This window comes from Solanum tuberosum, unplaced genomic scaffold, assembly GCF_000226075.1.
Source record: "Solanum tuberosum cultivar DM 1-3 516 R44 unplaced genomic scaffold, SolTub_3.0 scf00216, whole genome shotgun sequence".
In the NCBI taxonomy this organism is placed as follows: Eukaryota; Viridiplantae; Streptophyta; class Magnoliopsida; order Solanales; family Solanaceae; genus Solanum; species Solanum tuberosum.
This window is the reverse complement of record NW_006239143.1, coordinates 276835-304384: the sequence shown is the minus strand read 5'-3', so window position 1 is coordinate 304384 and position 27550 is coordinate 276835. Positions and strand designations below refer to the sequence as shown.

The 27550-nt window shown below is 35.3% G+C and overlaps 2 protein-coding genes and 1 pseudogene across 5 annotated transcripts; 1 reads left to right on the top strand and 2 right to left on the bottom strand.

The window, feature by feature from the left end:
- Positions 1 to 4041: 4041 nt before the first annotated feature.
- On the bottom strand, positions 4042 to 9135 carry LOC102581998 (F-box/kelch-repeat protein At3g23880-like). 4 transcript variants are annotated; one of them, XR_001474553.1, is made up of 3 exons: positions 8030 to 9135; positions 7813 to 7920; positions 4042 to 4576 (listed from the first exon to the last, which is right to left on the bottom strand). XR_001474553.1 is itself a non-coding variant. In XM_015312833.1 (3 exons), exons 1-2 carry the CDS (start codon positions 9027 to 9029, stop codon positions 7889 to 7891), a joined length of 1032 nt encoding a protein of 343 aa, XP_015168319.1. In that variant the 5' UTR covers positions 9030 to 9135; the 3' UTR covers positions 4042 to 4576; positions 7843 to 7888. The 4 variants fall into 4 exon arrangements, 3 of the variants coding, with proteins under 3 accessions (XP_015168319.1, XP_006356410.1, XP_006356411.1); XM_015312833.1 differs by having other exon boundaries at positions 7843 to 7920; XM_006356348.2 differs by having other exon boundaries at positions 7813 to 9135.
- A 4839-nt stretch (positions 9136 to 13974) lies between these two features.
- On the top strand, positions 13975 to 16448 carry LOC102581666 (uncharacterized). The gene is made up of 2 exons (XM_006356347.2): positions 13975 to 14508; positions 16182 to 16448. Exon 1 carries the CDS (start codon positions 14019 to 14021, stop codon positions 14502 to 14504), a length of 486 nt encoding a protein of 161 aa, XP_006356409.1. The 5' UTR covers positions 13975 to 14018; the 3' UTR covers positions 14505 to 14508; positions 16182 to 16448.
- Positions 16449 to 16906: 458 nt separating this feature from the next.
- Positions 16907 to 23325, bottom strand: LOC102581334 (putative late blight resistance protein homolog R1A-4; annotated as a pseudogene).
- Between the last annotated feature and the right edge of the window lie 4225 nt (positions 23326 to 27550).

The window sequence follows — 27550 nt, the reverse complement described above, 5'->3', positions numbered from 1 at the left end:
CTGATCCGGAGACGGGGGTGAGCACACGGCGTTTTGTACTATTTCAGTCTCCATCTGTATATATAGACTTGTCTTTTACCTTTCGAGACAGTCCAGTCTCTGTTGTCCACTTTTGGGACTTGTACTCATTTTGTTAGTAGCTCTGTACTAGTGACTACCAGGTTCTGGGAGGGATCTTTATTTGTATATATGTTTTTGGTTTGCTTCCGCCTGTTTATATTGTTATTTGCCTACTCTTGTTTAGTTTCTACCCTCAGACCCATTACTTGTTGTTCCGGGTTATGGGTTGGCTTACCTACTGGTGGGTTATAGTGGGTGCCATCATGACTTGAGAAATCGGGTCGTGACACCAGCAATGGTTCTCGAGTGCCGGCTACGTCCAGGGTGTAGGCTTGGGTCGTGACATAGGGAAGCTATGATGAAGGCTTAACATTTTTTAACAACAGGATCCTATGAATGTTGATTATCAAGAAAATGAGAAGGAAAAATACCAAAAATTCTATGAGGCATAAATTTATCTTCAACTGAGGAGCAAAGGTACATGGATAAAACTTGGAGACGATAATACCAAATATTTTTTCTCTATCATAAAATAACGAAGCCCACAACAAGCAACAACTGAACTTAAGGATGACCCTGAGAATTGGCACACTGATCCAGAAGTAATAGCCAAGATATTTGTAGACTATTACATAGAGTTATTGGGGAAGAAGTGCAGTAAAAGGATGCGGGCATATGAGAATTTTTTGAAGAATGGACATTGTCTTACCGTAGATCAATAGGTTGAGCTTTTACAAGCTTATACTCCTAAAGATATACTGCCATGTTCCAAATAGACAGTAATAAAAGCCCTGGATCCGATGACTATGATAGTGGATTATTAAAGTCAGCTTGGAAGATTATAGAGACAGATATTACAGATGCAATCCCTGAATTCTTTAGGAATGGAAAATTGTTAAGACAGTTAATTACCACAAACATTGCTCTGATTCCAGAAGTCATAGCTCCTAAATCTGCCAGCCAATTTAGGCCCATTTCGTGTTGCAATGTAATTTACAAATGTATTTCGAAAGTCTTGTGTGCTAGATATAGATGAGCTTAGCACTATAGTGCCAGAAAACCAATCTGTTTTTGCCCAAGGAATGTCTATGGTACACAACATCTTGATATGTCATGACTTGATGCAACACTATGGAAGAAATACCACATCAAGATGCTTGATGAAAATAGACTTAAGGAAGGCTTACGACATGGTAAGTGGGTATTTGTGGAGGAAGCACTTACATGATAAGAATTTCCTAAAAGTTTTATACAGTTGGTGATGATATGTGTCTCTTCACCGTATTTTACGGTCAAAGTTAATGGAGAGGGACATGGGTTTTTCGCTGGAAAGAGAGGTCTAAGACAGGGGGATCCAATGTCCTCTCTCTTATTTTTTCTAGTAATGGAGTATCTATCGAGAGTGCTGAAGTGCATGAGTGATTTACCTGATTTTCATTTTCATCCAATGTGTAAACACCTCAAGTTGACCCATTTGATCTTTGTAGATGACCTAATGATCTTTTGTAGAGGTGATGCTGGCTCTGTGACTAGAGTGATGGAAGCTTTAACTCATTTTAGTGAGGTTACAGGTTTGGTGGCCAATGTAGATAAATCTAACCTCTTTTTAGCTGGAGTTGATGACGAAACTCAAGGAAACTTGTTAAAAATGAATGGTTTCACTTTGGGACAACTTCCAATAAGATATCTTGGGCTTCCATTGTCATCCAAGAAGTGGATTGACAACGGTTGATAATGAAGATAACTAATCGAATTTAACATCGGATAGTCCTAACTTCTGTCTAATGTCGGTAGAATTCAAGTTGACTGCCGTATTATTTTCTGAACTCAGCTTCTGAGTGTCTGTGTTCATCTTTCCCAAAAGTATCCTCAAGGAGGTTGACAAGATTTATAGGAATTACATTTGGGGGAGTAATGAAGAGAAGAGGAAAGTGCCACTTGTGGCTTGGGAGAAAATTTGTTGTCCAAAAAAGTTCGGAGGGCTGAATGTAACAACTGGAATGTTGCATCAGCTGGCAAACTTCTCTGGCAGTTATCAGAGAAACAAGATATACTATGGGTAAAATGGGTCCATGGGCTATATATGTGGAATGGTGTTTCCATTTGGGAACATACCCCGCCTCAAGATTAAAGCTGGTATGTGAAAAAACTTAATGCACTGAAGAACAATATGAGGAACTGGTACATACAAGGGAGGTATACTTTAACCCACTCAGGCCAATATTCAATTTCCGCAAGTTACAATGCAATGCTAGGTGAATTGAATAGGCTACAGATAGCTGCCCTATAAGAGCAGCTAAGGCATAGAATGATAATGTGGTTAGCAGTACAAGCAGGCTACTTACCAAGGAGCGGATGCTACATTTGAACATTCATGTTGATAATGAGATGTGTTATTTGTGCCGCAGCGAAGTGATGGAGACTCAACTGCATCTCTTTGCTCATTGTGCTTGGCTGGGACAAGTAAAAGCTGAAATTTTATCATGGGCTGGTATGCTAGTGTACCCAGGCGAGGTGAGACAAGTGCTAAAAAGGATCAAGCTACAGGAAAAGCGTGAAATACATGGGGAATTTCCTAGGGATTAGTATGAAAATTTATTTTCCTGCTAATTTTCATACTAATCCCCATGTAATTCACCTTTTTCTTGTAGTGGCAGAAGCATTAGATGCAATTCTATAAAAAGTAGTTGCAGCAATTTGGAGTGCCATAGTTTACCACACTTGGAGGGCAAGGAACTGGAAGTTGTATAAAGACACAACTGTTAATAGTGAGATAGTAATTGCACAGACAAAAAGAGAATTTACAGAGAGGATAGCATTGTTTAGAGGACCCAAGAAAACTCATACAAGTCATAGATAATATTCAGCATTTTTTCATGTAACTAGTTCTCTTGTCCAGTTGGAGGTTAAAAGACATAGAACCTTTCCTAGAAGGTGACTACGAATTTTGGGTGCTCTATAGGTGTATCGGCCCTTTGTTTGTTAATGGTGTTTACAGTTTATCAAAATAAAAAGGGTGCCTAAATCAAATTTCAAAAGAAAATTGGACGTATTTATTTTTCAACAAATTGAATATGTTTGTGTTCAAATTTTATTAATGTATTTTAGTTAAATGTACATATTTAGAAATTCTACCAAGAAATTGCTGAAATATTATCAAAATTCACCTCAAGATATCGAGAATGAAACGTAAAGTATTTCAAAATACAATTAATATTTTCAACGAGTTTAACTTTCTCTATAACTATTTAGTGCTAGATCAAAGAAGCACGGGAGAAGATTAGATATAATTTTTTTTTGACTGAGGATACGATCTTAGATGGAAGCTATGAAGGTAAAAGATTAAAATAATATGGTAATCGATAGATGAGTGTTGTCACACAAGGTAATCTCATCTTCTCCTTGTTTATTAATGTTATTTAGTTCTCTTATAGTTATAGTAGTATTTTATTTTTCATTTCTACTACTTCAAATTGCTGCATTTGTTTTATTTTATTATCCTTATTTTTCTTTCAATTTTGCTTTGATTATACCATTTCTTTTGTTTGAAACGACAGCTTATCAAAAATAGTCTCGCTACCCCATAAAGATAAAAATAAGATCTATACATATAAATCTTACACTTCTCAAACTTCACTTGTGAGATTATACTAAGTATGTTTTGACATTGTCATATATAATAAGTTATAAAATAATCTTCTATAATTGATTAAATAATATAAAAATATATTTTTATCGATATATTAAATTATTTTCTAATCTATAATTCATTTCACATACTTTATTTAAAATAAAGAATATTTTGCAAATTATCTACTCACTCCTTTAAAGATGTAATCCATAGATGTTCAATTTTTTTGGCTTTTAACTACAAGTAATTTACTTCAGACGTACAGCATGAACTGTAGATTTTACAGAGCAAGTTATCAAACATCTAATTGTGTATGCAATAAGTAGAATCTTAAAAACGGAAAAAAAGAAGAGCATAAACTTGTATGATTACATTCCAACTAACAAGTTTAACTTTCTGTTCAATGTATGAGCGTTTCTTGCATCCTTCAACAAAATTAACTAACATCATAGAGTTTTTACAACCCGCGGTTCTCCTACAAACGCGTACCTGAAGAGTCCTTAGTGACCTGAATTCTGATCGATAAACAACAAATCGGAAGGTGAGGTGCACTATAACACACTAGCTCCCTCCTCGTCACTATTACAACAAGTACAGACATTTGCATATAGTAGTATAGTCCTAACCTTGCTACTCTTACTTCTACTAGCAAGAGAGCTTCTGCACGTAAAATACCCCTAGGGATATCATCTTACTTCCTAGTATGGAAAAACCTTTTGTATAAGGTTCGATTGGTGAATTGAGGTAGAGTAGACCGATGATCCTGTAGTCATTTGGCCAGCTATTGAAAGAAAAAACTTGCATCTGCTTCTCCTAAGTAGTTTCCAAAGCATCAGCAAGTAAGTATATATGTTCCCCTGAACATATGTATGATTCTACAACAACCTGCAATCATCAACAATATGTGAGTATAAGTTGTTCTTATTGATGTGCGAAATTTATGAGCTAAATATCAGTTTAAACCCCTAAAGGTTGGTCTCAAAGTAAGCCCACATCAACCTATTTGCCAGGTAAAATGTTCATTTCTTATGGAGACATAACCAAAAGAAATATCCATGTAAATTCTTTCCGGTTTGCTGGCGAGTTGTGTGCCTTGGGTTACATCATAAAGAGATCGATTCAGAGAAAGAAGGTTCACACAAGCAATAGGATATCCTGACCCCTTTTTTAGATTAAAAGCTTCTGATTTAAAATTGAGAGGGAAGAGATAATGTTGCTGCCAACATCTAGAAGTGAGCAATGTTTTATCCGTCGTTGAATAAAAGGACACAGAGAAGGTCAAAGATAATGAAAAAATTAACTCGCGAGTATATGAAGTAAACAGAAAGATGTAAGTTTCAGAGTGTTTTGGACACTGCAAAGCAGCACTTCCAACTGTGCCTATGCTCAACCCAAAATGATTCGAACTTTAGAAAAATGAGGAATTTTTAGTAAAGTTAGACAGTTTTTGTTAACTTAAAATGATGGTAACATCTACCTTCTCAACTATGGTCACGACAGTAATTTAGTTAAGCAAATCTGGGCCATTAAATTTTAAATGGGACATGTCTCATACATATCCAAGTAAAGCTCAGTGAAATAGAGAATGACTAGTGAAGATGAGCCTGATACACTCAAGATTATAGCAGCTAACCACTTTCAACTCACTTTTCCCAACCCAATGGTATCACTAAAGTGAAAGAAGATTCGCCTTTTGATTAACTACAGAAATAAAAGGAAGCTATTAGCAGCAAGGAAAATCATCCAAACTTTGTAATATATCAGAAGTTAATCAACTATTATTCAAAGATCTCAGTAACTCATCTATCTCCTCAACAAGTGTCACCAAAAATGAACATTAAACATGTTTAAGTTTTGATTCTGCCAAGGGCTATTCCAATAATCATTGGCATATTTACTTGCACCTTGGTGCTCTTTACTTTACTTTGTCTAGCTGGTTACTATGGTTACCGCGTTTCGTGAAGAATTTGAAAAGGTGTCGGCATCTATGAAGGAGGTGTCTGATGGAAAGTTATCTGGAGTGTTTTTGAATGGGCTGAAAGAGGAAATTTGAGCAGAACTGATGCTTTTATGGGATGAAACATTGAGGGAGATTATGGAGATGGCTAAAAGGGGAAGGATCAAAATTCTGTTTTGCAGCAAGTTCAGGGTTTAAATTTGAACCAAGTAGAGGAAGTTCAAGCAATAAATCAGTTGGGTTCAGACCCAATTATCCTCGAGTCGCAAACATACTTGAAACACGTGACTCAAGAGCTGGAGCAGAAGGCGTAACATTGATTCACCATCGCATATAACTGAAAATTCGACTAGCTTCAAGGCGACTTCAGTAGCAAAATCCGAGGGACAATTCAAAAGGTTGTATGATTTAAAATTTGCACGAAAAAGAGAGCCAGTGTTATGTTTCAGATGTGATGAAATATTTGGCCTCAATCATCGTTGTAAAAATAGGCAACTTAACCTATTGATCATTTCAGAGGCACCCAACACAGATGAAAATGATACAGAATTCTTTGAGCCTACCAGAGAAGATGTAGTTGAAGGGGAAACTAAGGGTACTACGATGGTGTTGAATATGAATTCGGTTGTGGACCTTACAGCAGGTATAAGTTGTTCTCCTTATTGACGAGGCAATTTAAGAGCTAAATACCAGTTTAATCCCCTGAAGGATGGTAAAATGTTGTGTACTTTTTGTTACATCAAATTGAGATTCAACTTGAGAGTGACAGATCACGCAAAGAATAGGAATTCCTGACCCCTAAACAAGTTTTTTACAATAAAAAGCTTAGAATTTAAAATTGAGAGGGAAGAGCTAACGTTGCTGCCAACATCTAGAAGTGAACAATGTTTTGAAGGCAGTTGAATAAATGGAAGCAACGAAGGTCACAGAAAATGAAAAATTAATTCACTAGCATAAATGTTGAAAAAGAAAAAGAAATTGATCTTCCTATTGTAAAGAGGAAAAAATATATTTATTTTGAATATTTTGAGTAATATTCCAAGATTAGAATTGATAAATCATTTTAAGTAGGAATATCTGGGGTATTTATTTTGAACATTTTGGGTAACATTATAAATTTAGTCTACTATACAAGAACAAAAATTAAGAAAGACATTTTGGGAATTGGTCAAATTTTGAGCAATGTATTATATAACAAAATGATCAGAAACAATGTTGCTTAATTGAAGCCAATATCAGGTCTAAAGTATTCATCTTTCATATCTGTTTTCATCTATCTCTCCATTTTTAGAAAAACTGAAATGTTAATCTGTTTTGTTTAAACTGAAATAATTTTAAAAGTAAGTTTCTTTGCTATGCGGAGAGAATTGAAAATAGAAAAAAAATGTTATGTGGTGCGGTGTGGGGCGGGTTGAAGCCTTTGCGGGTTTAGACCAAACCCGCACCGCAACAGCCCTGGCCCATTGCCATCTCTACCACTTTCTCAACTATGGTCACGCCAGTTGTTTAGTTAAACAAATCTGGGCCATTAAAATTTAAATGGGACATGTGTAAAACATCCAAGTAAAGCTTAGGAAATAGAGAGAATGACTAGTGAAGAAGAGCCTGATACACTCTTGAGTCCAGATTATATCAGTTAAACACTTCAACTCACTTTTCGCAAGTCAACGGTATCATTAAAGTGAAAGAAGATTCCGCCTTTTGATTAACTATAGAAAACTAACAGGAAGCTATTAGCAGCAAGGAAAATCATCCAAACTTTTTAAAATCAGAAGTTAATTAACTGTTATTTAATGATCTCTGTAATTCATCTATCTCCTTAATAAGTGTCACTAAAAACGATCATTAAACATGTTTAGGCTTTGATTCTTCCCAAGGACTATGCCAATGATTATTGGCATATTCACTTGTGCCTTAGTGATCCTTACTCTTACTTTGTCTAGTGAAACATGTACCCCTAAAACACTGCTTAAAAGGACAAAAGAACGCCCAATGTTCCTGCAAAACGTTATTGTTACTTGGGTGTAGGCAAAAACAGAAACGGACAACCAAGATATCTAAGCAGATATGGTGTAAAAATGGTCCTTGAATAGGCAACATCCAATATTTGACAAAATAAGCAGAATTTTAAAACACGTGAAAAATGCAGCGAAAGAATACTTACAGGTTGTTAACTATTACAACAGTCATTCACCTGAGTTCTGACATCTTTCAATCTTCGTTTGGTAAATCCGGACAAACTAGGCTTTCGATGCAAAGTTCCGCCTCAATTCTGTTGTAAAAACCAGTAACCTCAACATTAGGAAGCTCTGGATATGTGAGAGAGTCATTCTTTGGATCGTATATCGCTAAAGTTGATTTAAACGCGAGCAGAATTTCACCTTTATTATACGTGAAAAGGGGCGGAGAAAGCTCATAGTTCTCAGGATACCTGATGGTATACAGTTTTGTCCAAGACGCTTTAACTCCATATTCCTTCATTACCCACACATCAGAGTGAGTTCTCTCATCATTATTACAGAGGACCGAAAGATCACTTCCCAATACTCCAAGCTTCAAATCTCGTCCTTTGTTGTAGCTGGGCAGGTCCAACTTTCCCCATTTCTCATCAACCAAATCAATAGACGTGATGCTCATACGACGTCTACGAAATGTAATCCAATGAAGTTTATGATTCACAAATTTAGCCTCACCACAGTAACTCACCCCAGGTTTAAAATCTTCAAGTGTTCTCCAAGAATCACTCTTTAAACTATATATCGCGGCCTCGAAATTGGCCTTAATCATGCTACTAAAAATACCCACTACCTTATAATCGTTATGAACCTCATCATATCCAAAACCACACTTGGACCAGCATTCACGCATCTGTGTAGGCACAAAGCCGAACACTTTCTTGAACTTTCTAATTGATGGATTCCATAGCACCAACCCACTAAACCCATCGGCAAGACAAACCAACCCATTAACAGAACCCGAAATATAGACACGTTGAGGTGGATTTTTCATGGGACAATCCAAATCAAGTGCCTCATTAACAGAGCTATGAAATAAAGAGCTAACAGAACAATATTTAATATCTTCCCGAAATTGTAACAGAGATATATGGCGGGTGTAATCATTAGCAGAAAAATTAAGATGAGTTTTCACAAATTCAGGACTGGAAATCAAATTAAACCAATTTTTGGAAACGCATTTGAACTGTAAGAGGTATTTAACTGGAACCCTTACAAGAATTGCTACGATCAGTTCTTCTGGTAAACACCCCATTGAATCTTTGCTTGGAATTTCAGTACCCTTTCTCAGTCTCCTCCGTTTTGGGCGTCGATGAGAAGCTTCAGATTTCATTTTGGTTAGCAAACGTTTCATCGAAAGCTTCATTCTTTGACGTATAATTCAACAAAAAGAGTTTTCACAAAATTTTAGCTCTGCTTATTGTTTCTATCGAAAGCTTCACTTACTTGCAGAGCCGTTTACATCAGTTTTGCCGCTGGTTATATTGCTCTTATGTATATTTTCTTTCTTTCTTTTTTTGTTTGTAATATAGGTTTTTTTTAATCATTCTACATATTTAAATTTAAATTGACAATACATATTTGATATGATGATATCTATTTCTCTTTTTGGCTAAATTTAGGTTTTCCTTTTAGTTCTTTTTTAATCGGTATTAAATTTATTGGAGGAGACTTATATGTAACAATTTAGATATTCGGATGTCTAAAGTGGATATTCATATTACAAATTACTATCTTGGAGAGGTTGTCTACCAGAGATCGATTAATGCAGTGGGGTGCATTAGATTCAACTTCATGTCCTCTGTGTAACTAGGTTAATGAGAATCATAATCAGTTGTTCTTTGAATGTACTTACTCAGGGTGGATTTGGAGCAAACTGCTACAATGACGGGTATTCCTAGAGGTCCTCGTACTTGTTGAGAGGAGAAACAATGAACAATTACACATGAAACTGGACAAAACATACAAACAGAGATATACCAGATGAGTTCAGCTGGAGTTATATACCATATTTGGCTTGAGAGGAACTCCAGGGTGTTTTCGAAGGCCAGAAAAAGGTGGGAATCATGGTACAACAAATTATTTAGGAGATCCATGTTTGAGGTTCCCCGAAGATCAAGCTAGGAAAGTCTAATAATCAGTCAAATCTGCAAGATTTGCAAAATGAGTATGGTAATTTATAAAAAGTCTAGAACAAAACTTACTTTACGTAAAAATAAAGTAGCAAAATTGGGAATCAAACCCAGATGCAAAACCATTCAAAGGACCTTATGCACCCACAAATAGCCACTTCCCCAATCAAACAATTTATTCTATAGGTACTCGTTGTTCAATTTTATACTATTCCTCTTAATTTCTATATATAAATATATATATATATAATTCGGTACAAAGTTAATGGGTGCTCGAACACCCAAGAGTCCCTACGTAGGTCCAGCCTTGATTGTGACTGCATACAAAATAAATGAAAAAATATTCAAGTTGGAATGAAGTGGATATTAAATTTTTCTCTTGAGTTGCTTAAGCAAAAGCCCATATTTGTACAAGTCAAAAGAAGAATTCAAATATGGGGAAATTATCATATTTCAAATAATTAATGAGCAAAAATTCTCATATAATCTGAGTAATTGATAACTATGTATGATGCATCATGATAAGTTTAGGATACATAATGCATCATGATATGTTTAGGATATGTGATGTATATCATGATACACTTGGTATTCATAAAAAAATCTTGCATAATCTGAGTAATTGATAACTATGTATAATGTATCATGATAAGTTTAAGATACATAACGTATCATGATATATTTATTATATATGATGTATATCATGATACATTTAATTAGGATACATGATGTATCATGATACATTTAGGATACATGAGATATTAATGATACCTTTTGAATACATGATATGTCATAATACTTATACATGATGTATCAAAGATACCTTTCGGATACATGATGTATCTTGATATCTTTCGAATGCATAATGTATCATGATACTTTTTCGAACACATGGTGCATCATGATATCTTTCGGGAAGACTTCTCTTCAACAACAGTTAATATTGCTTTTTTCAATACTCTTATCAATAGCGCTAGAACAATCACCCCAGCATTGTAATTTTTTGTATACTAAACTCCAATATTGATAGAGAATTTGTGAAAGCTTAGCACAAATCCTAAAAAGATAATTGAAAATTGTACTTAGAAAAAAAGAATTGGAAGAACAAATATGTAGATGTATTTACTGTGAAATAAATTTTTTACATGATATGAATAATCACAAAAACGTAAATTTAAAAAAATATCTAGTTCAAACTAGAAGAAATTGAAATGAATCGTGTTAAATTGGTGGAGTTAAGACGTGGGGGTTGAAATTGAGATAATATAAACGAGAGAAATGTGAGGAAAAATTAGTCAGATACAATTTCTATTTATATGTGAAATCGGGAATTAGGTAAAACCGTGTAAATTTACTATTAAAATAATATTATAGCTTCTTTGGGTAAATTACACGAAAATGACAAACATCTAGAGTAGATTATGTAATATAGCTATAAGTTTGGATTATTTTTAATTTGTGGCAGTTTCGCAAAAATTTGCTATTCGATTTCCTAATTGTATAAATTCAGAATTTGTATAATTTGGTCCCTAATTGTATAAATCTAGAATTTGTATAATTTTGTTCCTGATTGTATAAATTCAGAATTTGTATATGCTTACCCCTAATTGTATAAATCTAGAATTTGTATAATTTTGTTCCTGATTGTATAAATTCAGAATTTGTATAATTTGGTCCCTAATTGTATAAATCTAGAATTTGTATAATTTTGTTCCTGATTGTATAAATTCAGAATTTGTATAATTTGGTCCCTAATTGTATAAATCTAGAATTTGTATAATTTTGTTCCTGATTGTATAAATTCAGAATTTGTATAATTTGGTCCCTAATTGTATAAATCTAGAATTTGTATAATTTTGTTCCTGATTGTATAAATTCAGAATTTGTATAATTTGGTCCCTAATTGTATAAATCTAGAATTTGTATAATTTTGTTCCTGATTGTATAAATTCAGAATTTGTATAATTTGGTCCCTAATTGTATAAATCTAGAATTTGTATAATTTTGTTCCTGATTGTATAAATTCAGAATTTGTATAATTTGGTCCCTAATTGTATAAATCTAGAATTTGTATAATTTTGTTCCTGATTGTATAAATTCAGAATTTGTATAATTTGGTCCCTAATTGTATAAATCTAGAATTTGTATAATTTTGTTCCTGATTGTATAAATTCAGAATTTGTATAATTTGGTCCCTAATTGTATAAATCTAGAATTTGTATAATTTTGTTCCTGATTGTATAAATTCAGAATTTGTATAATTTGGTCCCTAATTGTATAAATCTAGAATTTGTATAATTTTGTTCCTGATTGTATAAATTCAGAATTTGTATAATTTGGTCCCTAATTGTATAAATCTAGAATTTGTATAATTTTGTTCCTGATTGTATAAATTCAGAATTTGTATATGCTTACCCTAGCTATTTGCTATTATCTTTGCTATTTCTGAAATTCTCTTATTTTATAGTATGATTTTAATCAGTAAATTTTGGGTTAGTCTGCCTTGTTGGATAGAGTTTCCTTTTTTAGGTTGTTTTCTTTTAATTTTTATGATCGATTTTTTTTGTTTATTTACTATCCAAATCTTGAACATCATTTTTTGTAAAAATATCTGGCTTACGGTGCACCACTGCAAGTCCATGGTAGGTGGATGGATGTGTTAAAGAATAGGTCTCATGTATAGGGGAGAGTGTGTTTCTGCAACCAATTGATTTATATGTATCTTTTAGGTGTATGTATTCTTTATCAACCTAATCTAATGTATTTGGTTGTAGATTTCAAGAACAGAGCCTTCGAAGTAATGTTATACTCTAATCATTGTTATAATATTATATATGTTTGTACTATTATAATGTTTTTGTTGTGTTTTTTTTTATCATTTTATTCATCAAGATTGTGACTACAAATCCGTTAGTTGATTTATCCATGATTCGAGGGCAGTTAATGGCGTATTTCTCAAACTAAGATACTTTTGATTTTGATCTCTCTATGAATATTTCATGAATTTGCGGAATATTTGAGATGCCAGAGCATATAATATCATTTATATAGGAATGAACTGAGATTTAGAAAGTAGCCTCCAAGAATCCTAATTGAAATTGAACACGCTTTGTAGAGTCGAAATAAAATTGAACATGTCTTATAGAGTCACAAAAAATTTCGTACACATTCATGAAGCAATGATGTTAGTTTAACTTATTGTTTATTGTTAAAAGGTTAAATGTTTTTATACAATTTTGTGGTTTATCTTTTCTACTATTTGAGTTACTATTGTTTAATGGGAAAATGCATATGTACCCCTTCAACCTATGTCTGAAATCTCAGAGGCACATTTATACTATACTAATGTCCTATTACCCTCCCGAACTTATTTTAGAAATAATTTTTTACCCCTTTTCGGCTTACGTGGCACTATCTTGTGGGCCCAACGCGTGCTGACAATTTTTTCAAGAATAGTGCCACGTAGGCCGAAAAGGGGTAGAAAATTATTTATAAAATAAGTTCTGGGGATAATAGGACCTTAGTATAGTATAAATGTGTCTCTAGAATTTCGGGCATATGTTAGGGGTACTTGTGCATTTTCCCTTGTTTAATATATATTTATTTAGCATACTTTCAAGAATATATAGTATTGTTATCTCGTTGTAAAAGAGATGAAATCTATAATTTCCACTTATTTAAATCTGTTTATAATAAGTCAATTTTCTAATTAAAATTTAATAGTCTTCTATTTATTTTAAGAAAGAAATAGAAGCAAGTGACATAGTAGGGTAGGTTGTCTTTGAGCTTGAACCGTGAAAGCAATCACTAATATTTTTACTTTCTCTAGCCTGTCCATATTGAGTGAATTGTTGGAATTTTTTTCATAGTTCAAAATAAGTGAATTAAATAGATTGTCTACCTCACACTTCAAATACAACATAATATTTTATGTACCTGCCTTTCAATAAAACATTTAAATTTCTATAAAACTTTAGTTCCTCCGAAAAGAGAGGGGAAAAAACACTCAACTTGTACATAATAAATAAGTAAACATTATTTGGGTTTACTTATAAATATTGAATAAGTACTGAAGAAATACTAAGAGAACTCCTAAACAAATACTAATAACATATCTAATTAAACACTAATAACATAGAAGTAATGAAATTCTGTTTTGCCTCTTCCCATTATTAATTATCTTCCTCTGCCTCTCTCTCTCTCTCTCTCTCTCTGCCTCAATAATGGCCTTATTCTCTCCAAAGTCAGAGCTTTTGTTCTTGTTCTTCTTCATCTTTTCTCTATCCTTCAATCTTAGCCGTTCAAATAAAGATGATGATGTTCATGATCTCCTTCCTTCTTACAATCTTCCAAAAGGTCTTCTCCCAAACAATGTGAAATCCTACACTATTTCCACAAAAGACGGTTCTTTTACTGTCCAACTTACACATCCATGTTATGTACAGTTTCAAGATCAGCTTGTTTACTACCAAAAAGATATTAAAGGGAAGTTGAGTTATGGATCTGTTTCTGATGTCACTGGAATACAAGCAAAGAAGTTGTTTGTTTGGGTATCTGTAACTGGGATTAGTGTTGATGAAGAGGCTCAGATGATTGAATTTCATGTTGGATTTTTGTCTGAAAAGTTGCCAGCTAAGGAATTTGAAAATATTCCTACTTGTACTAATAAGATTAAGGGCTGCCAACATTCTGCCTTTGCTTCAATATGATGAGGTCAACTTGTTATCTTTATAATGTCTAAATCCAATAATACTTGTAGTTTGAGTCAATGAATGCAAACTTTGTATTAATTGCAAAAAAATTCATTTGTTGTTCTGTTCTGAACTGCTGAAAAGAAATTGTCTTTCTCCCAAAGACAGATCTGTGTTATCAAGAGAAGTTTTCTTTATGGATATCTATTGAGGAGTTCATCGATGTTCGGTTATCCTTTGCCTAAGGAGTTTGAGGCAATTCCCACTTGTTAGAATAAATAAGGGGTGCTAAGATACATCCTTGCTTTGCTTTAGTATAAACTGAAGTTCCAATCTTTATAAGCATGGTTAGTGTTTTTTTGGTCTTTTTTGGTAAACTGTGAGGAATTACCATAACAACCAAATAGTTACACCTAAAAAGCACTCTAGAGATTTAAGCCATCTTCGAGGAAGTCTGGTCGAATAACTACAGCGTCAAACAAAAAAAAGAATCCAATTAAACATTGCGTCATCCCCTTCTTATTTCATATATACTGTCCAGGTCTTCAATTATTTATGCAGCTTGGTTGTTCAACTACATTCCACAAATAGATGTAGCTGGAATTCAATTTTATTGTCGTAAACAGCAAATTCCATCCTCTGTTGGTTTATGAATCTGATCATCCTCTCCTTAGTCAGAAATTTCCCTATGTCTAGGCAGCATGATAGAATTTCATATCAGCGCAACTTCTGTACTTTCTGCAGCCTTCCTAGTAGTTTGTTATAGCTCCTGCTCACAGAATAGTTTTCCATTATCAGTAAAACAATAAGAGCTATTGTTATACCATTCTGTCATTGCCATGCAATTTGATGGAGTTTATCTTCCTCCAGTACCAGCTACTGTTTCCATCTTTAATGTTGTCAATCTGATTTTATGTATATATATAATACTCCTAGTAATTTGAGTCCATTGATGTTTTCAGATTCGTGTGTGCAATCTAGTATTGTATGTGAAAATTATTCGATATATATATTCTTTGAGTAGAAAAGCATAAGGCATCAGGTGCTACTAAATCCGAGTTGTCTTTCTCGCAAAGACAATTCTTTTACCATTAAACTCACACGAGTTTGAACCTTGTCGCAAACAAAAATCTTGTATTTAAGAGGAGAAGGGTAGAGGTATGAGCCCGTCATCCACCAAGTTCCAAACCATGTGCCAGATGACCCATTGGAGTTTCTCAATTATCAAATATCATCTTGTTTACTATGAAAAGAAAGTTAAAGGGGAATTGGGTTATGGAGAGGTTACTTAATTATGTCTCTGGTATTCGGGCTACAGTAGGTTACCACAATAAATTAGCCAAATGGCATAAACTGACAAAGACGATATCGTTGTACAAGCGCAGCTCATCAAGAACTTATAAGAATACATCTTCAGGCTAAATTGGACATATTTGTAGTTAATAATGAAAAGACAAAAAATGCTTGGAGAAAAGAGAGAATATAAGTCCAGAAAGAGTAATGATAAACTTGCTAGTGCTGAGTTAGAACTTTGGGTTACAAACAGTAGATCGCAGATATAAAATATTGGGATATATGTATTTGTTGCTAGTCACTATATGGTGCTTTCAAAATAAGTAATATATTTCTTGTATATATTGATCATGATTCATTGCTTTCAAAATGAGGTTGCTGATCCATTTAATCGTCTTGCAGGACAAATGGAGCTCTCAGAGGTACTGTTATGCTTCTTGTGAAGAATGAAATGTTGACTCGGCTTGAGAAATAGTCAGTATTTGGAGTCTATGAAATTCTTCCTTAACAGAAACAGAAGAAGGGTTTGGTGGCTGTTCTTCTTGGTTCAATATTTCCTTCTCAATTCTCACACATCTATAAACAAACGAAATAGCACATTTCGATTTATAATAATCTTTTGATCACTGATCACAAATCTATAAACAAATCGATGATGGCTGAACATATTTTTCTGTGGTGACTAAAATGTTTTTAGTCATTAATTATTGAACATATTTTTCTGGCAGAAATAGGACGTCTCCCACACCAAGAGGCATCTGCGATGGATGCAATCCTTCCACCTCAACTAGAGGTCTCGGGTTCTAGTTAAAAAGTTCCTTCTAGTTCTTTCAGTTAGAAAATATATATATTCATTTCAGTAAATAGGCAAATCCCTATCAAGAATGGGAGCCAGAGGCAATATGTACGTCTGTTCCAAAAACTAGAACTAAACAAAAGAGAAATCCTCTCCAAAGCGTGCCAATTTCAAAACCCCCTTTTGCAATTGGTGATATCAAGAAGCTGGCCATTCCTCATCACTGCTTTCAACGATCTCTCATCACACTAGTTTTCCAGAGTTAAAAAACTTGAAATGAGAGAAAAACTAGATGTATTTTCGTCCATGCTCATGCCTTGTACCTCATACATAAATAATAAGATCACTTGTACATCTAATCAAACTTTGATGGTTCATCTTTGTAGGTACACACGATATATATTCAATCATCTTGACCTCGACAAATAAGTCTTTCACGTGCCGAGAGGACAAGTTTTCAATATACTGATTAAGAAAAAATGTAGCACACTGATAACAATAATTTCACATTTCCAATAGTTCCAGAAAGTTTAGAAAAAGGGTGTGAGCTCTTGCTCATAAATTCATTACAAGTTTCACACAAATCACAAAGAGTTGAAATTAGTTCAAATACTTGACTTATTGCTGAAGATCCTTCAACTAACTGAGGTCCTCCTCCATCTTTTGTTGGGGAGCCTAAAAAAAATACACTGAGAAAGGGAAAAGATTCAAGGTTATGACACACAAACTTCTTGATATTTTCCCCATTTTTTTCACTAAGTAATAATAGCATGATGTGGTGTAAAAGAAAATTGAACATGACAAGAACATACCAGATAACGAGTCAAGAAGATGAATTTCTATCCCAATCTGGAGGCTGTATTGTAACTTTGAACGCATCATTTGCCATTTCATCATGCTGAATCGCTTGAATTTCCTTGGCTGAATTAGCAACATACCAGCTGCACCAGTTCACTTCAATGCTTTTTAACGATACAGCATAATCAAAATGAGAAGGGATTTTCTCAAGCCGCTTACATTTGGTTAAAACCAAACGTTCAAGCATAGGAAAAGAATCCTCGGAGACAGACCACTGTGCAATGTTGAGGTCCTCCAATTCTAAGTATTTGAGTTCACGGAACTCTGAATCATTCACTTCCCATTCTTTCCTTCAAAGGCTCTGAGAAGTAACTTTAGAATCTTCAAATTAGGAAGTTCTCCAATGCTCAAGATTTGGCTCCATGGTAGACGAAACTTTGACAGAGTCAATTCCCTAAGTCTTGAGGGAAAACTGAAGACATGTGGAAGTTTACCTGGATAGCTGTTGGAGACAACCTTAAGGGATTCAAGCTGACATAGAAACTCTAATCTGGGATAGAGAACACACCTTCCTTCACTTCTCTGAATAGCCAAATGTCCCCGAAAATATGCAACTCAGCTTTCTCAATTTTGGCATCTTTCTCAATATCATCCTTGTATCTTCACCGTAAGAGAAATGTGGAGTGGAAAAGGTTTCCAAATTATCTAATTGAGAGTCCGCAAGTGATTCACCCATATTCTCATGCAAACTAAATGAAGCACGATGAGTTACATGTATATTCCTCATTTTAACCATCTTCAGAAGTGAACTAGGTAGTATCACCTCTCCTCCCCAAATCCTCTTATCCCAAAAGTTTCGAGATTCCAAAGATTAGCTATACATCAGGAATTGAATTTCCACCAGTTTTAGCAGCAAAATACTTCAAATGAATTAGAAATTGTATTTCACTAGGAAAAGTACCACCAATGTTGACGGATTCCAAATCCAACACCTTCACAAGTTTGAAGCTGTCAAAGATGAACGAGATATTATGCGGAAAGAATGAGTTATCTGAATCAATAACATTGAACAACAATGAGCGAACATTTGAGCGAGATGGCTGCCACAGATGAATATGATCCTCAGAAGAATGAACAAACAACCGGTATTCCAGAGACACTTCAGTAAATGTATCCTCTTCAGTGAATCTGTTCAAAGAGAAAATAATGAAAATAAGAGTTGATATAAACAATAATATGATAAAATCAGTATAGTTTTTTATACCCATTGATCTGAAGAAGGAAATTCTCCTGTTTGGACTTCTCCAAGCAGAATTTATGCAACAGATCATGAACACGACATGTTTTAAGCTTCCCGTTGGGTCACTTCTCCACATCCATCACTAAATTTCTACTAATAAGATCTTCCAAGAGACCTTCTGCAGCATCTTCTAGTACGTTTTCCTCATTTGCTTGTACAAAACCCTCAGCTACCCACAACCGAGTCAATTTTGAGACCTGAATATCCTTTCCCTTTAAAAGTCCTCCAAAATAGAGAAAACAAGGCTTCAGCTTGTGTGGTAAATTCCTATAACTGAATCCAATTATAGACATGCTCTCTTCCAAGCTATCAATATTCAGCAAACCTAGACTTTCTTCTATTTCCTTCCACAATTCTGCTTTTATCTTTTTCTCTTTGATAACACCAGCAACTAAAACAATGAAGAGAGGCAACCCTCCACATTTTTTAGCTATTCGGAACCCCACATCAACAATTTCAGGAGGACAGCTCTTCCCTTGAAACAACTCTTGCTGTAATAATGTCCAACTCTCATCATCTCTGAACAAGCGAAGATGATGAGGTTCACTTTCACATTTAGCATAATTGGCAACGTTACTCAAACGTGTTGTTAGAATAATTCTACTCCTATTCCGAGCATCTTTGAAGCACATATGTATATTATCCCACACTTTATCATCCCAAACATCATCAATGAGAATTAAGAATCTCTTGGTCAACAAAAATCGGTGCAGCTCATCAGCTAATTCACCATCTTCTTTTTCATTGCGATCAATAGGCTCAAGCACACCATTCAAAATGGCAAGCAACAAATCTCTCCATGAATATACTTGAGTAACGCGACACTGAGCACGGACATCAAAGTGAGAGGTGATTACTGGATCATTGTAAATCTTCTCGGCAAGAGTAGTCTTACCAATTCCCGGCATGCCAACCAATGAGATGACATCTAGCTGACGCGAACCTCCAAGTAGCTGCTTCTTCATTTGGTCCATCGCCTCCTGGAAACTCTCCATTTCTTCATTTGATCCTGGAGTATTAGCTGATAAAGACGGCACAAGATGAGTTGAGGTCTTTCTAACTTTGAGCACTGCCACATCTATCTTTTTTCTTTCACATATTTCCCTAACAACTTTATTTAGAAGTTTAATATTCTCAGCAGCTTCAGAAATCCAAAGAACTTTGTACCAGAGTGGATAAGAATAGGTCAAGCACGAGTCCATGACATACTCGGCCTTGTATGCCATGGCAGTAACTCTTGTTATAAGACTATAAACTTCATCATGCTCATCGTAGATTTCTGGGAGATGATCAGTCAGCGTTCTTAGACACAATAAGCCCTCCTTCAATGGCTCAATTTGATGTTTTAAGTCGATGACTGACTTGAGCTTAGAACTTAACATCTCATCCAATTTTCCCAGGAAGCAATCGAGAAATCCTAGTTCATTTATCTTGGGGAAGCTATAACTTGAAGAATCTGGAACTTTGAGACAAATCATTTTGACCTCTTTCTCAACAAACTTAAGCAATTGCCTGATATCATAGAGATGTAGCCTGTAATACCAAGAGGGTGCAGAATCTCTGATAGGGAAGAGACAGACAAACATTATATCTTGAACATGTTTCACAAGGTCTTTTAGCTCTTGATGCATATCACGATGCTGTACAATATCTGCAATAAAAGAACCCAAATAAACTAGTCTGTCTTTGATTACTGGGATTTGGTGCTTCTGAAAAGGAATTGAACAAGCATCATAATTGAGCAGCCCGTCCTGGCATTTCAATAAGAAATCAATAAGGCCTTCTCCATCTGTCATGATGTACGGTGATGCATCCAGAAACTGGAAGCATACTTTTCTGACCTCTACCTTGACAGATTTAATCTCAGATAATAAAAGCCCAATTTCCTTAATGCTTATTCTCTTGATGATTTTTGCTATCTTTTTGGCAGTCACTTCTGCATGCATTAAGATATGATGCAATTCATTAAGCTGTGTGTGTTGCTTGAGAACATATATGAGAAGAACTCTAAGATAAATAAGCTCTTCATGAGCTTCCAAACTGGCTTTGTGCAGACTGCCCTCCAGTACATATCCCAACCTTGTCTCAGATTCGATAAGCTTGAAAGCCACAGTCAAAAACTGAAGAACAAGATTGCTTTTGTTGCTATTCACAGATTCGTCCTCAATTGCAAATCCACTGCACTGAGCTAGAGGATCAACAAGAGATGTTACCAGGAGCAATAATCCATAGTAGAAATTTTTAACGCCATCTCCAACTGTAAATGACAAATCAGTTTCATCCTTCAGTAGCAGATTGTCAATAATATATTCATGAAACCCCATCATAACTAAATCCATGTTGTCGTGACCAGAGGATGACAAGAAATAAGAATCAATGACCTCAAATCTAATAGGAAGAAAGTTCAGCAGATATATCTCAGTTGATGATGAAGCAGAAATGGTAGGACACATTTGTCTAATTACTGCCTTAATAAAGTTGAACATAAGAAGCAATTTAAAATGTGAGCGATTCATTTCCCAGGCCAAGTCTTCTTGTTTTGTATAAACTAAAAGTTTATACAAAACTTTAAATGCTTCGTCAGTCACAGATTGGATAAGAGTTAAAAAATCAGTTATCTTAGGTTGCTGTTTGCACTGCTCCAATGAATCAATGAGAAAAGTTCTCACGACTATCAGCTCTTCCCAAGCATAGTCAATCAGATCTTTCAGTGGAGCTGTCATGGTTGCTCGACTGTTTAGTATCTGTATCATGTCGATTACTACACTGACATGATTAAACTTTGGCTGCAAAACAAAAAGAAGATCCTTATTATCACAGGAGTAGATCACAAATGCTGCCTCAAAGGCCAGAGCTTCAATAAGTGATTGAAGAGAACTGAATTCTTTGAGTGGAGTGCCTGTATATTTTAAGTCCTTTAAAAATATGAAAAGGCAATAAAGTCCTCTTCCGACACACCGAATTTCATCACGGTCTAGAGGCGTCTCCTCCAGATCCTCTTGTAGACCATTAACAAAATCAAGCATACATCCCGACTTCATTGTAGTCTCTGATCTTGATGACTTTGACGCTGTCAAGAGACTTATATATATCTGCCTCAAATCAGGCTTAAAAGGACTAACTAATTTATGCAACTCAATTTTTGAATTGATTTTGTAGGCCACCTGTAGGAAATATTGTTGTAGTGCAGTATAAGCTACATCCTCAACATGGGTGAAGAGATACTGCATACTCTCATGCTCTATGCACCGACTTGAAGTTAATATGAAGAAAGCTTGTAGATATCGCAGCTTCACAGGGGCACAATCCTTTACATAATCAAGCAAAACATCCACAAACCTCACCATCTCCATAGTAGTGATTTGGCTAGATGATGTTGATGGCTTTGAAGCTTTGATTCTTTCAGCAATATTCTCGGGTTTAAGTATTTTCAGCACCTCTGATATCATTCCTCTAGTTGATGTTGATGGCTTTGAAGCTGCTTTGAGTCGCTCAGCAATGTTCTCCAGCTTAATTTTTTTCAGCGCCTTTGTCATTTTGATGGTGTAATGTTGATCCATGTGAGTACATATCTCAGAAAATCCATCATGAGCTTGTTGAAATAAGGCCCCTAGTTGTGTAGATATCGTGTTCTCAGGGAGAACCTCCTCCAGTTTCATGAGAAATCGAGACACACATTTTAGTCGATATCTAGCATTTTCCAGTTCGTCAATTATGGAACTATCTAAATGCCTTCCCTTCAGAAGGTGTATAGCACCTATCACTGAGAGACACTCCTGAGCCATCTACTTCCAACTTTTTCAGTTTCCTCTAATTGTTGATAAATAAATGATCTTCTCCTAGTCAGAATAAACACAAGATAAAGATATTAAGATATGAAAGATCAATTAAAGATATCTCTAATACGCCTGCACAAGATGGTAGATTATTTGTATGTTTTTGGGTAAATACGAGCTTCTGAGCTATGCAATATGGTCTAACTTTGCCCTCTGTTACTAGTTTGGTTTAAAAAGAAAAATGACTTTCTAAGTGAACTATCATTATAACCAAAAAGAAAAGAAAAGAAGTGAACTATCATTAATTGAGTGACCATACAAAAGATTAACTCGAAACTCGAAAGTGATTAGATGATATGAATATGTGTGTATACATGATCAAACCTGCTAATAAAGAACAATGAATGATCTTCTCCTAATCAGAATAGATAATAAAGAAAGAATCAACTAGTAAAGAATAATGATCTTCTCCTAATCAGAATAGATGTGTATCAAATAATATTAATTAATGGTTAGAGATGCAAGTGAGTGAGCATACCTGTGATCTACACTAACCAAAAACATGCAGCAATTCTTTTTTTTTGTTGTAGTCAAAATTCATCCTCCAATAATCTCTTTCATCTTCAATAATTACATTCACTATGCAGTTTTTTTCTTCTCTTCAAAGCATACTAGTTAAAAATATAGAGAAAAAGAGCTAGTATTGATAAACTGTGTCTATAGTTTCTTTCAATTGAGTACTAAATGTTCTTTTCTTCACTTTTAATTGCACTTAATTCTTGTCATGTGGAAGGAAAAAAAGTAGGTACTAATAAACAATGATAAAGAAAGACTTATCAATTCTTTTTCTTGTTTTTTCCTCTAATGCACCAGAGATGGAAGATTAATAAAATATTTGCTACAAAACAAAGATACTAAAGGAGATATTGTAGAATAATTATTTATATTAACTTTATTTGTCTTTTTAAGCATTGAAATTATTACTTTCTTATGTGGAGTATGGAGTCAGCATCAACTAGTGGTTTCATCAAAATAATAGAAAAAAAATATATATGTTGCTTCTGAGTTCTGTGCAAAGCTAAGTTCAATTATTAAGTGCTAATTTATTTTGTTACTGACTTACTGTATTTTAGACATTAATAACTTAATATGATGTAGTCTAAATTCATTTGTCTTTGCTAACAATTTCTCTTGTGATGTTGATATATGCTTCTGAATATCTTTTTCAAATATTATTAAACTTCTCAAGAGTTAGAGAATTGTCACGATTTGTTTTTTGATGCTCAAGACAAAAGAATGACTTTATTTATCAATGCTACTTATGTGATTTAGATTGTAAGGAAGTTTGCTTCAAAATAGTTATTACTATATAAACATTGCCTTTTTGTTAATATAAACATTGCCCTTTTGTTTTATTGATTTATTATTTCTTAATATGTAAGTATTTACGACGAAGAAAAGTTTATATGACTTGTAATTGTAACGACTGGGTTCCGTCGTTATAGAAAAGCCAACGGGAAATTTTTTTATGTCGGAAAACTTTTTCGTAGTAACTTGGAATTTCTCAACCTAGTCCAGATTTGGACGAAATCGGAGTCATTAAAGGCTAGAAAAATATGGTAGCAATTGGGTGATCCAATTATGATTTTGATTACATGAGTAGTTAAATAAGTCGTTAAGGAATCCGTACGACTTTACAGAATTAAATTAGAGTGAGTAGAACTCCCGAAATTGATCTTAGCGTGAATAGGTATTTTCTAAGTGTCGTTGGTGGAAGGTGTGTTGTGAAATGAGGGTCTTGGAATTATTAAAATAACTCACTATTTCGTGTAAGCCGCTTTAGCGGTGATTTTTGTCGCTCTGGCAGGGCCGTTGTAGCGGGGTAATGACCGCTGTGGCGGGCCAGACGCGACTTAAAGTCGTAAATGAACCCCAAAGCATCTTTATTCTGCACTTTTCAATTTTTAGAGCTAAGGAACGAACCCCAGGCGATTCTTAACAGTTTTTCACCATTCTTACGGCTAAAGGTAAGATTTTAACTCCCTGAATCCATTTTTCGATTCGTCGAACGTAATCTAATGGGTAATTATCGATGGGGGAGGGTTTTGATCTAGAAACTATGGTGGAAAAAGCCCTAATTTGGATACTTGGGATACATGGGTATGATCTAGGGTTGTTAGAATTGTTAGTAATCCGGGTAATTAGTGATTGTTTATTGATTCCCGTATTATATTGATTGTTTGTAGACCAAGAACAAGAGAAACGAATCCGGAAAGGGAAGGATCAAGTTTCTTAGGGTTTCAAGCTTGTTTCGAGGTAGGTGATGGTTGTGATTCTATGATTGTGTGATGTATGTTTGTTTTACTTCATTATGATACATGTATGTATGCGAATGTTGCATTATTGATCACACTTGTTGTAAATGAGGATATATGAATGATGAATGCCATGAATCATGACTTGATTGTATGATTATGAGAATGTACTTTGTGATTGTGATTGTGGCTTGTTGAATGGATCGGGTGTTGCGTTCCGACACACTAACTTGGATCGGTTGCCATATTTCGACATAATTATGGGATCGATTGCCACGTTCCGGCATAATCATTGGATTGGGTACCACGTTTCGGCATAATCATTGGATCAGGTACGACATTTTGGTATAATCATTGGATCAAGTACCATGTCCCGGTATGCTAACTGTTTGGGTTTGGGTTTGGGTTCTATGAGAAGACCAATGACTTGTCATAATTGTGTATCTTGAGAAATGTGAAGTTGTTTATTGTTGTAAATGTTGATAATATTGTATATGTTCGATATATGCATGTGATTATATTGTTGTATTGATTTATATATGTTGCACTTAGTGGGATAGCCGCGTGATACTACCAGTACACTGTGGTTGTATACTAATACTGCACTTGCTCTTTCTTTGTTGAGTATAGGGCATCTTCAGGCGGCTATTGATAGACCTCGCTTAGAAGATTAGTGATCATCGTTCGCATTCAAGGGTGAGCCAGTTCTTCCAGGCTGTCATGAGTTCTCATTTTGTCTATGTCCACATTTTGGACTTAGACTTTTATAGTTAGTTGATTAGTTCATCAGTTTGGGGTTGTATCCCTTCTTGTTTAGACTTGTTGAACTTTAGATGTTTTGGTACATTGACTTTCAAGTTCTAGGTGTATTTTCCGTATTATTAGTTGTTAGATCTTTTGGAAGTTTATGGGAACTTCAATTTTAGCTATTATTCATGTTTTCGTATCCTTAAATGCTTTAGTTTTTGGTTTAGTTGCTTGGTTTGGGTTGTAGTAGTGGTTCTCCCATCGGAGAGTTAATGTAGGTGCCAATCACGATGGTCTGGGTCGTGATAAAGTTGGTATCAGAGCCTAGGTTCGTTGATCTCGATGTACCATAACAAGTCTAGTAGAGTCTTGCAGAACGGTACAGAGACACCTTTACTTTTCTTCGAGAGGCTATAGAACTTTAGGAAATCTCTCTGTTTTTTCTTGTCTCCTTTCATGCTATAACTTGATTCCAATTGGTATCTGGCGATTCAAATTGGTATCTAACCTCCTTCACTCTTCTGTCCGCAGATGGTTAACACTAGATTCAATGGCGTCAGGGTCGTAGCTCCCATCAATACTCCAACTGAGGAATCTGCAGCGAGAGGTTATGGTCGAGGAAGTGGTAGAAGGAGAACTAGGGGTAGAGGTCGAGGAAGAGTGGCACCTGCTAGAGATGGGGTACCAATCGAAAATGCTCCCCAAAATAAGGCCCTTCCCGTACATCATGAAGAGATAGAGAAGAATGTTAAGGTTGAAAATGTTGAGGAGGATGGACAAGAGGAAGAGGCGCAGGCTGAAACTACATGTATTCCTCCGTTGGACCCAGTGTTAGCTCAACAAATCATGTCGTTCTTGAAAGGGTTGGTTGGTCATGGAGTGCTTCCCTCTGTTCAATCAACTCAAGCTCCTACTAATCCCCCTGTGGCTATCACTGCGCCTAAGGTGGGTGGGACTGGAGGTATTGATGCTTTCTTCCGTCCTTTATTGGGTTCTGTTATGACTGGTAATGTGCATGAGATGTTGACTAAGTTTTTGAAGCTAAAGACTCCTGTATTTCTTGGTTTTGAGAGTGAAGATGCTTATGAGTTTATCTTAGACTGCTATGAGAGGTTTCATAAGTTGGGAATTGTCCATCAACATGGGGTTGAGTTCGTGACTTTCCAGCTTCAAGGTGACGCTAAGCAGTGGTGGAGAGCTTATATGAAATGCAGACCTTCAACTTTACCCCCACTCTCTTGGACCTAGTTTCATGCTCTGTTTTTAGAGAAATATGTGCCTAGGACTTTGAGAGATCGTAAGAAAGATGAGTTTATGGCTTTGGAGCAATGTGATATGTCTGTGGCTGCTTATGAGACCAAGTTCCATGTGTTGTCTAGATATGCTACTCAATTGGTGACTATTGAGGAGGAGAGGATCCGTTTATTTATTAGGGGACTAAATTATGAGTTGTATGTATTATCTGTTCACATGACCTCTGCAGGGAGGAGCTTTAATAAGGTAACATACTTTGTTAAGAAATTGGAGGGGGTGAGGTGAGACGGTCAAGCGAAGGCATTGGCAAAAAGGGCCAAGAACTCGGGTAACTTTCAAGGTTCTTACTCCAAGGGGTCCGGAAGGCCAACACTTGTAGCCAAGCCAATTCAGTCCGATATGCCTGCCTCTACAGGTAATTATTCGGGAACTCCATCTCATGTAACGACTCGTAAAATGAATAGGTGAAGCTAGAGCCTAACTAGTATGTCTTTGAGTTGTTATGGGGTTTCATGTTGAAAAACGTTGTCCTGGGCTTAGGTTGAGGATTTTAGGGGTTAAACATCAAGGTACGACCCCTCAAAGACCAACCAAGGATTCTTGAGGGGGACCCTAAAGCCTAACCCCCTAGACCCCAAGGAAACCAAAAACTGCCCAAAATTTAGTGAACCACGGATGGGACCTAACCCCCGTAGGTCCATCTACGCCCTGTGGATGGACTTCGTGGGTCGAGGTCCCAAATGGTGAGCCACAGAACCAAACCACGACTCAGCATCACAGAGCGT